The following is a 15994-nucleotide window of genomic DNA, read 5'->3' on the forward strand; positions in this document are numbered from 1 at the left end:
TGTTGTACAACATTATGAATATGATTAATGCCATCTGTATATTGTATACTTAAAACTGGTTACTTAAAACTGTTACTTAATACTGATTATATTGTGTTTTGAAATAAATTATGATTATATATATATATATATATATATATATATATATATATATATATATACACTTTTAATTTAAAACTTCCTGCCACTTCTCTTTTTAGGTCTTATAATGTGAGTAACCTAACAGAGGATTTAAAAGCTTTGTACAAAGTTGCTGGTGCTGATGGCAAAGGCATCACTTTTATCTTTACTGACAATGAAATAAAAGATGAGGCATTTCTAGAATATCTCAACAACCTGCTATCTTCAGGGGAGGTATGTCTCAAAAGTAGAGAAAGAGCTTGTATTTTAAAAATGTAAATCCGAATAGAAAAAGCAGCAACCCTTCAGAAGTGAGGCCATTTAGCACACATTTTTCATTTTAGAAATGACTAATGTACAAGGTTCAATAGATTTTTTGAAGTTTCTCTGAAATTAATGCTGTTCATCTCCAGATATTTTATATGCTTTCTTCCATTTTAAATATGGTTCCTTATTTGTCTCTTCAATCTTCAGTTGAATCCTATAATTTATTTTAGGAGAAGCAAAGTTTATCTATCATCTATCTATCTATCTATCTATCTATCTATCTATCTAATAATCAGGAGTATAGAATGGTTGAAAGAGTTCCACTAACTGTAAGTAGGTAGGTGTTTGTGTCACCACTGCTGACACCACTTATATCAGCACTTCTGTGACCACGCGCATGCTGGTACTTCATTAGTAGTATGCACAGGACTCAGCGTAGTTGGACTTATGGCTAAGATTTATTACAGCCACACAGCTGGATCAGTAAAGAAAAAGGCACATTGGGGGAGTCTGGGGAAATCCATGTGCATACTTACTATGTTCTCACTAAAGGGTCCATACAGAATGTGTTTTCTGTCCGCGTGAAGTGAAGTGCAGAAACACATGTGCTGTTTCTGTTTCGGGAAGCCCATATGAGACTCTGAATTCAAGGTCTTCTTGGGAGCTGGCTGTGTAGTCATTCTCTGCCTGGCCACAACTGCCAAAATTCCAGACTCCCGGAAGGAAAGTAGATGTTCACCACCTATCCCAATGTTTGTATAAATAGTCTAGGTACAGTGGAACAACCTTATCGATTAGTAATGGAGGAGACATTCCAAAAGCCCAGCTCCCAGATGCCAGGCAAGGGCCAGCCCTGCAAGCACACCCTTCTCAAGATCAGACCTGCCGTGTGAACTTTTCCTTTCACAGTGGTGTGTATTGATGCTTACTGGTGCATGATCTAGTTAACTACTTTGGAACCGGAGTTGAGACTAACTGTGAGTCAGAACAGAGGGCATCACTGGACATTTAAAGAGATGATTTTAAATGGTAGATGAGATGGCTTTTTGGTAATAGCTATTTGAGCCAAAGGAAACATAATTTGCTCCTGATTGAGCTGCTGAATAAAAAGTTGCACTCTTGCAATCGCTGGCAAACTAGGGATTTGATTGTGGAGATGCAGGAAAAAATATGAAAAGAGATGACATGTGAGGGGAGGGGAGGGGAAGGACCAGACTTCGGCAGTGCATTGGCTGTTGGGAACTCTTAAAATACTGAACACTCTCTTGTCTATTCCTCAAAGATCTCCAGTTTGTTTGCGCGGGATGAGATGGATGAAGTCACCCAAGGGCTGATATCAGTGATGAAAAGAGAGCTACCTCGCCATCCTCCCACCTTTGATAATCTGTATGAATACTTCATTTCAAGATCAAGGAAGAACTTGCACGTTGTTCTCTGCTTTTCTCCAGTGAGTTTTTATTTTATTGATTTCTGTGTAGGAGGAGTTACTTCTTTGAAGGTACTCAGTTCTTTGAATGTACTTTCGCTGATGAGATGATTTGTCAGAAATGAACACTTCTCTGTTGTAAAGCAGAAGCTAGCACACCATTGTAAAGCAATTATACCCCAATAAAGATGTTAAAAAAAATTTTTTAAATAAAAAAAATTAAAAAAGAAATGAACACTTGTTACACTGAATTAATATCAACTCTTTACTAACACCAATCTTCACTGACCCAAATCTCATGCCAAAGTGTGAAAATTTAAAATATTCATCTTATCAGTCATTATTGCCTAGCCTACAACTTTCATTACCTAGACAGAGAGATTATTTGATTTGTAAGGGATTTGGTGATGTAGTCTTGTTCAGCTCTACCTCCAATATAGACATACCATCTAGAATGTCCCTGGCGTAGGATTGAATGTCTCTGTCTCACTGTGCTGTCCAGTATAGTAACCATTAGCCATGTGTATCCATTTAAATTGTGCTCAGTTAAAGTAAAAATAAAAATCCAATTTCTCAATCCCACTAGCCGCATTTCAAGTGCTCAATAGCTACCTGTGGCTAGTGGCTACCATACTGGAAAGCACACATATAGAACATTTCCATCATCACAGAAAGTTCTATTGAGCAGCTCTGCTCTTGGGGGGAAGGGGAGGTATCTCACTAACTTATAGGGCAAATTGCTTAATTTTTAGATAGTCTGATAGCCAGAAAGGTCTTCTTTACAAACAGTGGAATTTTGTCTTTGTTTTTCCCCTGTGATTCTTTTTTTCTTCTTTTTTTCATTTATTTATTTATTTTTGGCTGCACTGGGTCTTCATTGCTACTGTGCCTGGGCTTTCTCTAGTTGTGGCGAGCGGGGGCTACTCTTCGTTGCAGTGTGCAGGCTTCTCATCGTGGTGGCTTCTCTTGTTATGGAGTGCGGGCTCTAGGCGCCCGGGCTTTGGTAGTTGTGGCACGTGGGCTCAGTTTTTGTGGCTCACGGGCTCTAGAGTGCAGGCTCAGTAGTTGTGGCGCAGGGGCTTAGTTGCTCCGTGGCATGTGGATCTTCCCGGACCAGGGCTCGAACCCATGTCCCCTGCATTGGCAGGCGGATTCTTAACCAGGGAAGTCCCTTCCCTGTGATTCTATCTGTCCTGTAAAATGAACCTGATCCCTCTCCCACATACAGCTCTTCAGATATTTGGAGAAAGTTTTTGCAGACTCCCTAAGTCGTTCCCTTTTTAGACCAAACACTTCCCATTTCTTCTGCTGTTCTCGTGTGCCCTAGTGTCCAGGCCTTTCACGGTCCTGGTCATCTTGCTCTAGAAGAGGTCTGGTTTGTCAGTTTCCTCTTAAAAGGTAGCTCCTAGAATCGAACAGGTATAGTCTTAGGACGGGGAGAGTGTGGAAATATTACTTCCTTTCATCTGGACACTTAATTTACATATTAATGCAGCCCAAGAAGGTTCCTGAAAAAAAATTTGTGGTGTCATATGGTATTGGCTCAGAATATATAAACGTCCCTCTGGCTGACTTATAATCCTTTCGTGTTTCTAATGCTTTTTGACTTTTCTGTGGATAGGTTGGTGAGAAGTTCCGTGCCCGCTCTTTGAAATTTCCTGGCTTGATATCAGGCTGCACCATGGACTGGTTCAGTCGCTGGCCGAAGGAGGCTCTGGTTGCGGTGGCCTCCTATTTCATTTCAGGCTATAGTATCGTCTGCTCTAGTGACACCAAAAGACAAGTTGTCGAAACAATGGGCCTCTTTCACGACATGGTTTCAGAGAGCTGTGAAAGTTACTTCCAAAGGTAAGTGACATTACGTAAGCATGATAACTACAGAAACACAAAGTTCACTCCAAAGAGGAATTAAATGTAACATCCAGTAAGAGACTCGTCATAGTGATTGAGCACGAAATCCCAGCTAAATCCCACTTAGATATTTTTCCTTGCTTTGATGTTCTAGTGATTATGTATAGAAACAATGATAAGTAAGCAAGATTTAAAAATTAACTAGTATCCATACTTAAGTATCCCTTCCCCTCCAGACCTCAAAGTAACAGACTCTTAATAAATCATTTTATTTCATTTGCTTAATTTAATTTTTTTTGGAAATGACTTAAAATAATTCATTATAAACTGTTTAAAATTAGTTTCTTATTCAAGTGCATTGTTTATTTTGATTAAAGAAATCCATTCTTCTAAAGTTTCATTATTGCCTTATGCTAAGGGAACATTTAGATTTTGTATTTGCATCATTTAATCTTATCCATGTTTTCATGCCAAATAATTATGAAGCTAAATTTTAATTGACTGCGGAACAGTCCAGTCCCTAAAAGCAGAAATGGTGTTCATGATGTGAAAGCTGGTGTTGGCAGTTCAAGAATATAGCATTTTTCCCCAAAGTGTGATAGTCACTGTGTACTATTGCTCTGAATAAAGATGGGCCACCCGGGGTCTCTAGAACAGTGGGCTTCTTCCTTAGGGTTAATGCACAGGCTTTAGGGAGTGCAGAACCTCCCAGAAAGACTAGGCCTATTTTTCTGCATAGAGAGTCTGGGTAACACTTTAACTGATTTTCCAGGGGGGCGGGGGTTCCTATCTCACAAGTTTGTTTATCCTGTATCGTTTTCTTTATTTAAATCCATACTTGGACCATTCCTCTTAAATAATTCTAGATCATCTCCCAGATTCTCTTGGTAAATCCGTGTATATTAATCCTCTCCATTGGGAAGATTTTCTTTCTACTTAACTTGAACTCCACCCCTACTACCATCAACTGTGGAGCTACAAAAACCTACATCTTTTATTTTTTTAAATTTCAGTGTATTTTCCAAAGTTTTCATATCCTCTTAGGTTGTAGAAGTTTATTCTGAAAGCAATATTTATATAATGCTTTAAAAATAGTCATATATATGCCAAAGTCCTTAAAATTTTTTTAATGTTAAAAATCTTCAGAACTCTAAAAGTGAAATTTTAATATAAAATAAATCTAATTTAATGTAAAAATATAATTTTATAGTATGTGAAGATCTGTTCTTTGACTTGAGTTTCTCCTGTATAAAATTATTCCTTTTATTTATTTCTATTGTTAAATGTAATTATTATACTAAAGCCCATAGTGAGTTGAATGTTTGAATCGAGTGTGCCTGATTTCAAGGACTATCCAGCGATTTAGGGGAGAGATTGGTTTTCACCTTTGTAAGCCTACTCAGCTGGGTTTCTAGCAGAGAAGAGGTGTGTAGCAAATACCAGGTGAATGAAAACGGATCTCAGCACAAGTTCATTTCAACCACTTACCCCTAATATTTGTACAGAATTTTAAAGTTTACAAAGTGTGTTTATATAAGCTGTTTTATTTTTTGATTTTCACAAAATTCTGGGAGGTGTAGGGCACTGATTCTTTTCTCAGTTTTCCAGATGAGGAAACAGAAGCCCAGAATGGGCATAGGGTCAAGTCAAAACATCAGTTAGAGATTTAGTGTTCTTTCCGCCTCACCTCTAGGTTTCCATTCACAATTCCTGCCCTCTTGCTAGTGAATCACTCTCCAGAATTACACTGATTTCACAGTGAGAAGAGCTTCTACTTTCAGATACCGCCGAAGAGCACACGTGACTCCCAAGTCTTACCTCTCATTTATAAATGGTTATAAAAACATTTATGCTGAAAAGGTGAAATATATTAATGAACAAGCTGAACGTATGAATATTGGTAAGTGGAACAGAATCTTATCTTTTAGGGCTTGTCTGATAGGGATCCCAATATTTTGTTTGGTGGATATTGTTGTATTTGAAAACAAAATACTGATTTTCTTGTTAGTAATAGATTATTTTGAGGGATACCCTTATGGGTCTTTTGACCTGTCAAGAAACTCTGGGCAGACAAAAATCTAAACAGATGGACTGTTTTGTTTTTTTTTTTAATGGATGTTAACTAAATTTATTGAGGTGATCATTTTGCAATACATACATATATCAAATCATTATGATGTCCACCTTAAACTAATATAATGTTACATGATAATTTAAAAAAAAGAATCTATACTCAGACATAAAAAAGAACGAAATAATGCCTTTTACAGCAACATGGATGGATCTAGAGACTATTATACAAAGTGAAGCAAGTCAGACAGAGAAAGAAAAATATCATATAATATCACTTACATGTGAAATCTAAAAAATGATACAAGTGAACCTATTTACAAAACAGAAACAGACTCATAGATTTAGAAAACAAACCTACGGTCACCAAAGGGGAAAGAGATGGAGGGGAGGGATAAATTAGGGGGTTGGGATTAACATATACACACTACTAGATATAAAATAATCAACAAGGACCTACTATATATAGCCCAGGGAACTCTACTCAGTACTCTGTAATAACCTTTATGGGAAAAGAATCTGCAAAAGAAGAGGTATATGTATATGTATAACTAAATCACTTTGCTGTACTACTGAAACTAGCACAACACTGTAAATCAACTATAGTCCAATATAAAATAAAAATTAAAAAAAAAGAATCTGTTCTGTTCGTATGTACCATGTATGTGACCACTGTGTGCACACATATACAAATGACACTAACTGTAAAGTAGTAAAACTGATTTCACCAGCTATAAGGGAAGACAGTTATAGTTAACACATTTTATTTATAGCTGCTGTGATAGAGGTGGGCTGTTTTTCTTCCAGAACCATTTTATTTAACTCTTTCAACTTTGGGTCCACCCTGCTGGTCAGCGAGTCACCACAGTCGCTGAGTTGTTGCTTGCAAATGGGGAAAAGCCAGCTCTTGGGAACACCACAATTTCAGTTTTTGGTTTCATTACAATTTCCCTCAATTTGTGTAAACTTTGCCATGTTAATGCTTCTCAAATTTCTAACAAAGAAAAAGACAAAACAGAAACAAAAATGAACAAATAAAAACAAAAAGAGAGTTTACGTGAGCAATGATTTTATGAGAGTCTACTATATGTAGCATAAGCAGGAAAAGTGTAAATGGGGACCGATTTTATGTCCAGAAAGCATTTGGCCCAAATAATCCAAAACACCTTAGTGCTGTCTTTTCACGTCTACACAGAACGTGGTCACAAAGCATAAAGGTCTGTGAAGTTATGGTGATGATAAGAACCCTATGAGAGAAACTTTCTTCTGGTGTCTTTCTAATGGCTCACCTTCTTGAAGCTTGTCTTTGTGATGCTCTAGACTCAGGGGTGTGCTGAAGCTACTTGCACTGGCTCATGAGAACTGATGGTTAAATTAGGAATTTTATGATCTGGTTGCTAACACAGCCTTTATTAAAAATTAATTAACTTACAATTAAATTAATTATGTTAAAAGTGAGGACAATAAATACTCAAAACTCATTACTTCTTAGCTATTTTTACTTTATTTTACTCTTATTAATGTTCTTGAGGAACATTATTATTTCTATTCTATCTGTGTGGTAGAAATGTTATATAATGGTGTGTTACTGAGAACCTCTTGGTAGCTTGAAATCAGACATGGTGGGAGTATTTACACCACAGAAACTGGAAACCATACAAATAAGTGCCCTCACCCCAGACCCTGATGCTAAATGTTTACCAACACAGCTCCATCTAGAGCCCAGTTGGAATGTGAGACATTTAGTTAACCAGTTATTTTTCATTGGAGCACTGAGATTCTCAGAGCCAGTTGCAGAAGTTTTAGCAGTTATTTTCATTTTTATAGCAGAGAACCACAAAAAACGTTAATATATCATCTGTCTCATTTGCCATGTCAGCTGCAATATGATTCAAAGGCAAAAAAATGATAGTTACAAAGCCAAGGAAAGCATAAGTTTGTCAAATAAGTTCCCTGGCTAAATTCAGCTTACTCATTATAGCAATGTGACTTTCCCTTAAATGTAACTAGATGATATTCTTCAGTCAGAGCTATTTTCTTCATTTCCTGATGAAACTCTCAGAAATATGGTCAGTATTGTTGCTCCTAAAATATGTATATTTTTAAAGCATTTTGTCCATAATTATTTTGTGTTTGTTATAGTACAAATTATGGTGCCTTATAAGTAGTAAATACTGAATAAATGTTTGATGCAGGGATAGTCATATACTCAGTGTATATGTGTGTATTTGTAAAGGTCTTGATAAGTTGATGGAGGCAAGTGAATCTGTTGCAAAACTCTCTCAAGATCTTGCAGTCAAGGAGAAGGAATTGGCAGTGGCATCTGTAAAAGCAGATGAAGTGAGTTGGCATTTATTTTATCACTACTGTGAGGAATATTTTTCCATATTAAAAAAAAGCATTGTTTAAAAGCGTTATTATAAAGTAAACAGGGTATAAGCCTACAGACTATTTCTGGTAAGATAATGTTTACAAAGACCATTAGATATTTTTGTTTAACTTATACCAAGACATACCTAAACTATTATATCCTCTACTTGGTCTAAGACTATTTTTTTCTTCCCTGGTTCTGTCTGTCTCTCTTGTTTTCTGTCATCTGTTTAGGAAATTTCTGCTTGACTGCAAGTTATATTTGGTCTTCTCTTTAAGTTCCCTGCGTGCTCTAGGTTTCTGGGATAACCCAAGTCCCATCTGAAGTTTGTGTAGAGGAAGGAAAAGGATAAAAAGAAGAGTTGGTTGAGTTTGTTTGTTTTTTTTAAAGATACTCCTCCCAAGTTGATAGGGATATATGTGTGCTGCTCCTTTATCTGCAGCTCCTCCCCCCAGTCTCAGACCGCTTTCAGCTTCCACTCACTGAGAGTCAGTTAAGAATAGATACTTAAGTCTTGACCCTTACCCAGTTACTGAAATGAGAGAGATAGCATAGGAGAGACATTTAGCATATGACATATGGTAGGCACTTAGCACCCTGATGTATGGTAGGCACTCAATAAATATTAGCTGGTTTTTTTGTTATTACATGAGGCTTAATATGACTTCTGACCTTATTCTATTGCACTGACGTTAGTTTTAAATTTCTAGAAATTACATAGAGTAGAAATATAATTTTTCTGAAGCTTAACATATTTATTTACATAGTTCATGCCTCAAAGAAGCTTAGGAAATAGAAGACTGCAAGACTGCTCAAAGGAGTTACTTTAATACACCTTAAAATATAGACAACTTAGATGGGGAGTAAATTTGCTCTTACTCTTGTTTTACATTATATTGAATAAATATTCTCTCACTGCTCAAATCTGTAAATTGTGCTGGAAAGGTTTCTATTTACCCTCATATGTTTCCTCAATTTAACAGGTATTAGCAGAAGTCACAGTAAGTGCTCGGGCTTCAGCCAAAGTAAAAAATGAAGTGCAGGAAGTAAAAGACAAAGCCCAAAAAATAGTGGATGAAATTGATAGTGAAAAAGTAATAGCTGAGACCAAGCTCGAGGCGGCTAGACCTGCACTGGAAGAAGCAGAAGCAGCCCTGAATGTGAGCAGTGCATTGTTATCTCTCCCAACACAAGTCCTAGCAGGCACCATGTTTTGTTACATGAAATTAACTGTGGAATTTTTGTCATCAGAAAACTGAATTGAATTCTTAATGTGATTTATAATTTCTGAGTCTTGAAACAAATGTTTCTGTTGATTACATTTCCTAAGTTCTACCTTTTTTAAGTCTTTACTTCCCATAACTTATTTTCATTCTCAAATCAGCTTTCCATGAGAACCGAGGAATAATGTTAGTGATTATTGGCTTAAACTGTAGCCTAAGGGATTCAGATTATTTAGAGAGCCTTCTCAGTTCCTTCAGCATCCCAACTAGTCTATGTCTTGCAGCCTTCAACCTTTTTAAAAATCCCCTTGTGGTTCCCATTGCTCTTAGGATTAAAGTCCCGAGCTAGGTATCCACAGCTGTGAGGCAAGAAGATCTCCATTTGCCTCTCATGACCACATGATAGATGATCTGGAGTAAAATTTACTTAACTCTCTTGGGTCTCAGTCAGGATTCTAATTCTTCATTGATCCTTGAAGGATCAATGTAAGCATTAAAAGTAATGAATAGTTTGCTGGGCACATAGGAAGTACTCAATAAATATTAGTGCTACTGCTGTGATAACCTGGCTCCTGTCTACCCCTTCAATTTTATCTCTTGTCATTTTGTCCCTGCACACAGTATGATCCAGCCATACAGAAACAGCTACAGGCTTCTGCAGTAATCATGGTCTGTTACCTTTCAATGGGTCTCTCCCTCTGCCAGGAATGCTTTCTATTTTTCCTAACTTTCACTAACTAGTAAGAGTCAGTCTTCAAGACCCAGCTCAGATCTCACCCCTTCCAGAAAGTTTTCAATTCTTCTGGACCTCCTTTGTTTTTCTGTAACTCCTATACTTCTAACACGGCAAATAATCATAGTTTAGGGTAATTGTGTTTTCTCTCTCTTTTCCTTGGAGGATTCTGAGGACAGGGTTGTTTTTGGTTTGCTTTTGTTTTATATGGGAGAATGCTTGTAGCTGTTAAATAAATGAATAGATTTAGGATCATCATTTAATAAAATCAAGACAATGATCAGAACACACTCTCCACCCTAACTCCTTTTGTGGGTCCTATGATAACACACAAGAGACTGATCACTGGACCAAACAAGTCTTAGGAGTTTTTTATTGATCATATGATGTCCCAGTCCTTCTTGACTTGAATGTCAGGTAATATCTCATTTCAAACCCAGCTCACAGATAGAAACTTCCAAAAATATTTTTATGAGCCATATGTTACAATAACTTCTCTTGTATCCTTCGAATTCCTCTCCCTTCCATAGACAGGGCAGCCCTCAAAATGAAAACTGAAGGTGAGGTTTCTGATATTCAGGACCTTGCCCCTCTTTTGATATCCATATAATATAGATTCTGTGCTTTGAAGATGCAAATTATCTAAATGTTACACATTAATGATGGTTGTTGCTAACAGAGGTCTGGGGCGGTGGGCAGTGAATGGTAGTGATATACTAAAGCAATTCATTGAGGGCTACAGGGGAAAAAGATGAAAACAGAGAAACAGAAAGCCCAATTTAAACAATGAAAGAGCCATTATCTTGGAATGCAAACCCTTGAGGAGATAATGTCAGGGATTGGGGAGAAAATATGTTTTAAAGTTTTCCACTTTAATTACTTAAAAGTATGAGATTTCCACATGACTAGGAATACTACTAAACAAAAAATATTCTGATCCCTAACCCTAAATACAGACTATCAAGCCAAATGATATTGCCACAGTCAGGAAACTTGCAAAGCCCCCTCATCTTATTATGAGAATCATGGACTGTGTTCTGTTACTGTTTCAAAAGAAAATTGACCCTGTCACTATGGATCCAGAAAAACCTTGCTGCAAGCCATCATGGGGAGAGTCATTAAAAGTAAGTAAAATCTATCTCTGTAAGTCCTATGAGGTGTACCAGGTGTCCACATCCCAGGATACTCAATATAGACCAGACACACTGGCAGACAATAATCAATCATTGTGTACTGAAGAGTTTTTCTTAAACTGCATCTCCAAAAATGTAAGTGGGGAAAGATTTTAAAGCTGAATGCCCTCTTTTTATAAAATCTGTCCAGAACCTGTAGGTAGTATTGGCACAGTCTTGATGTCATCCCAACCCAGTCTCCAAAGGGGGTTTTGTGTGGTTGGGGGCATTTAGATGCACTCACTAGATGGGAAACTTACATTGTTTTTCTTCTTTACTCTTCACTATAGAAACGGGAAGACAACCTGCAATTTACAGCTTTAGGTTGACTACTCCCGTAGTCTTGATTTGTATGTTTAGAGCAAATCAATTATTACTTCTTTGAAAAAAATTCAATTTAGAAGTACATACTAACTCAGGAAGAAAGTACACATTTTCTTCCAGAGCTTACAGGCTATAATACTATTTTTCAGTTGATGAGTGCGACGGGATTCCTGTGGAGCCTTCAGCAGTTCCCCAAGGACACAATAAATGAAGAGACTGTTGAGTTACTACAGCCATATTTTAACATGGATGATTACACTTTTGAAAGTGCCAAAAAAGTCTGTGGGAATGTGGCTGGTCTGCTGTCTTGGACACTTGCTATGGCAACATTTTATGGTGTCAACAGAGAAGTGTTGCCTCTGAAGGTAAAAGTTTCCCTTCTTCTCCCAGTAAATCAATTCTTAATAAAATCATTCATCGTTATTGCTGCCATTAAAAGACAAAGCATAATGTAGTCTAATAAAGGAAGGTTTCTCCGTTACCAAATTTTTCTTTTTCTCTGTATGTCCTCTCACAAGTTCTCATTCTTTTTATATCTGTTACATGTTTCTTGGCCTTGCAGACAAGAAACCAAAATCAACTTGTTAACTTAAACTAGAAGTGAACTTATTCGGAATAATTATTGAGCTATCATGAAAGAAAACTGGCTTTAAGATTTGGAGATTAGGTTTGGAGACTGAATTTGATTACGATATTCCAAACAAAATTTATGAAAATTAAGATCAACACCTAGAAATGTTTTAAGTTTCAAAGACAGGAAGAGAACCTTATAGGCATCTAAGAAACAAAGTTTAAAAGGTTGCTTACAAAAGAGGAGAGATCAGGATGTGCACAGACTTGCCACAACCCTAAATACTAGAAAATAATGGAAAACATATGCAGAGTACTGAGGAGGAAATTACTGGGGTCCAAGAATTCAGTCGCTGGCCAAGCTGCCCTTAATAGGAACAAAAGACAAAAAGACATTCTTAAGGATGCGATTTAAGTGTTGAGGGATAAACACACACTCTCTCTGTCTCTTTCACACACACACACACACACAAACACACACTCCATCTATACTGGGCCAGATTGTCCTTTATGTCTGAGAGAACAGAACTACATTCTCAGGAGTGCAAAGGATTCATAAAATATATCACCCAGACACACACTACCCCCAATCCCCGCCCCCCAGCCTGTCCCATAAAAGCTAAAAGTGTTGAAAGTGGTTGCTCTTTCCACTTTGTTGAAAGCGGCATGGAAGGTGGTGAGTGGGTGGGTGGCAGAGGGTTACTGTTTTCTGATAAGCCTTATAGAAATGGCTGCCTCTTTAAATTCTGCACATAGGTAGCTTTGAGAAAATTTAAAGTTTTAACAAAGGGAAAGGATGAGCAAATATAGCAAACACACCCAAACAAAAAGATACCAAGAGAGAAATGTTACTATAAATGTAGAATTCAAGAAAAAATAAGCACTTAGAAGAACAGTTATTTTTATTGATAAAAATTATGATCCACAGTGAGACTTGATTGTAATAATGCTTTATGTGATAAATAAAATAGCATCAAGTTACATAAGGCAAAATCCATTAATAGTTTAAGTGGAGTTTTTTAACAAAAAAAAAAATCCTGTAATTTGATATTGTGCCATATGCTATCAATCCACAGCAGGTCTGGTAGGCAGAGGGCCAGCTTTAGAAGGGACCATGCTTGGCTTAATGCTCTGCTATCACCCTCTTAATTTTTAAACGAGGGGTTCTGCATTTTCATTTTGCACTTTTATGTAGCCAGTCCTGAGTAGACATAAATTAATAGTTATATAAAGATTTTGCACTACATTATTTTTAAAGTTGAATAGCTACATTGAACTTTCTTCATATGAACAAAGAATATCAAATTATTTCCAGTGTCCAAGAAACATTTACAAAAATTGATGATATTCAGTTCTAGAAGACTTTGATTCAATTCCCAAAAGGAAAAATTTCTGAGACCTCATTCTCTGACTATAACAATAAAAATAAAATGCTTATTTTTTTAAAAAAAGCTAGTCAGTTCTATTTAGAAAATGATGACAAAAAGCTAGTTACCAAAGCTTTTGTGATGCGGCCAAAATGCTACCTTCTCAGCCTTTAAGTGAATCAAAGAAACTAAACACTCCAGTATATATATATACTCATTTATAAGCATAGACACACACACAGACAATTTAAGGAAAGTAGAAAGAGCTAATAAAAATAACATTAAAAATTAGAAAAAAGTAGTAAAATTAAAGAATTGGTGCTTTGCAAAAAATATATATATATATGAGATATGTAATGAATATAAAAGATAAATCCATATAATTACAGATTATAGATTTAAATAATTAAAAAGCAGAATCTAAAGTTATTTGTAAATATATTAGAAAATCTAAATGAACTTAAAATTTCCTGAGAAAAATAGCTAATTTCAAAAAACCAAATATTGAGAAAGAAAATAAGAAAGTTACAAAGGAACTTCAACCCCGGAAGGCTCTAGGACTGTATTACTTTACTGATTAATTACTTTAAATTTATAGGAAACATAATTATCATGCTATAGGACTTAGAGAAAGAGGAAAAACTACTATTATAGTAATTTCACTTCAAAAAATCTTTACCAGGAAAATAATCCTAAATGTTTACATACCCAATAGTATTCATCACAGCATTATTTATAATAGTTAAAAATGGGCAGAAGACTTCCCAGGTGGCACAGTGGTTAAGAATCCATCTGCCAATGAAGGGGACCTGGTCCGGGAAGAGCCCTGGTCCGGGAAGATCCCACATACCGTGGAGCAACTAAGCCCATGTGCCACAACTACTGAGCCTGTGTACTGCAACTACTGAAGCCCACATGCCTAGAGCCTGTGCACTGCAACAAGAGAAGCCACCACAGTGAGAAGTCCACGCACCACAACGAGGAGTATGCCCCGCTCGCCGCAACTAGAGAAAGCCCGCATGCAGCAACGAAGACCCAACACAACCAAAAATAAATTTAAAATAATAATAATAAAAAAATGGGGAGTAGGGGAGAAAGATATGTCTAAAAGTAAGGCAAAAGTTAAGTAAACTATGATATATCCAAATTGTGGGATATTATGCAGCCATATAACTAATGTTCATGAAAAAGTGTTTAAGGATGTGAGGAAATTATATTACTCTAAGTGAAAAAAAAAAAATCAAAATGCTAGTTATCCACTTCTTGACACAATACTCACAGACTCTTTCTGGGTAAAATCATGAGTAATTTTTTTTCTCCTTCCCATACATTTCTGCACTTTCCATATTGAACATTAATAATTAAAAGGAAAAAAATGAACTTTAATGAAATTTCTCTGCTTCCCCAGCTGAAGACAACGAAACAGATGACTTCCAAATAGGGCAAAAATTATGTAGTAACTTATGCTATTATTTACCAATTAAAAGCACGAATGTTTTGTAGCACTAATACACCTCTACACTAATCACATCTTCTTCCTTTTAAGGCTAACTTGGCCAAGCAAGAGGGCCGTTTAGCAGTTGCCAACACTGAACTGGGGAAGGCCCAGGCAGTGCTGGATGAGAAGCAAGCTGAGCTGGATAAAGTGCAAGCCAAATTTGATACTGCAATGAATGAGAAAATGGTGAGATTAAATATACAGAAATTACTAATACGACGCGCTGAAATGTTACACAAGTATGTGTTGTGTTTAGAAATCAGGCAAATGTTTACACTGAAAAAATATTTACCTGAATGCCCTTACTCACTGGCTATGTCTACTTATTTAGGATCTTCAACACTCCACATTCTTTTTTTCTGTTTTTAGTAATTATTTTCTGTAAGAAGAAGCTGTGATGTCATACCTAAGAGTATTGACTTTGGAGTCAGAAAACTAGGTTTGATATCCAGTTCAGTCACGTATGAATTGTGCAGTTGAGGGTGATTGACTAACTTTATCTGTTAATACAGATAAAGCTACAGCCTTATGATATATGTTGTAAGCAGTGGTGGTCTGGTAAACGTTCAACAACCAGCTTGTCGGGGCGGAGGCTAGGGGGAGAAGACAGCCTTGATTTGCAGTGTTTGCTGATTTCTGTGGTCTAGGTACCCCCTGCCACTGTCCATTTTAAGCCGTCAATGTGACAAGACGACACATGTATGGGAAAAGATGCAGCGTGCCCTTATATACTATTTCCACCATGCAGGTGCAATGAACTTAACTTCAAGAGTATAGATAATATGAAAATGCAGTAAATAACTAGGAATTGATGAATTTTGATTATTTATTACCTTTAACGTGTTTATGTATTTTAGTTGTGAGCTATGTAATTTAATTTAATACCGTAATTTAATTTTTAACAATGACTGTGTTTAACACCAGCTCACAAATTTTCTGAAAAATGTAACAACTGACTCTTTTGAGTTGATACAAGCTGGCTTCAGCATACTACTGTCGTGT

The 15994-nt window shown here is 36.5% G+C and overlaps 1 protein-coding gene across 1 annotated transcript in view; it reads left to right on the top strand.

Annotated features, from left to right (window-relative positions):
- Window positions 1-15994, top strand: part of DNAH8 (dynein axonemal heavy chain 8) — a 332081-nt gene that overhangs the window by 184983 nt on the left and 131104 nt on the right. The window contains exons 62-70 of the mRNA XM_007458310.1: window positions 201-354; window positions 1670-1834; window positions 3435-3661; window positions 5446-5564; window positions 7971-8074; window positions 9089-9265; window positions 11018-11185; window positions 11707-11922; window positions 15041-15178. Of these exons, the coding sequence (XP_007458372.1) occupies window positions 201-354; window positions 1670-1834; window positions 3435-3661; window positions 5446-5564; window positions 7971-8074; window positions 9089-9265; window positions 11018-11185; window positions 11707-11922; window positions 15041-15178 (1468 nt within the window). The remainder of the gene's footprint in view (window positions 1-200; window positions 355-1669; window positions 1835-3434; window positions 3662-5445; window positions 5565-7970; window positions 8075-9088; window positions 9266-11017; window positions 11186-11706; window positions 11923-15040; window positions 15179-15994) is intronic.

The sequence above is a fragment of the Lipotes vexillifer genome, unplaced genomic scaffold (genome assembly GCF_000442215.2).
Source record: "Lipotes vexillifer unplaced genomic scaffold, Lipotes_vexillifer_v1.1 scaffold4, whole genome shotgun sequence".
Taxonomy (NCBI): domain Eukaryota; kingdom Metazoa; phylum Chordata; class Mammalia; order Artiodactyla; family Lipotidae; genus Lipotes; species Lipotes vexillifer.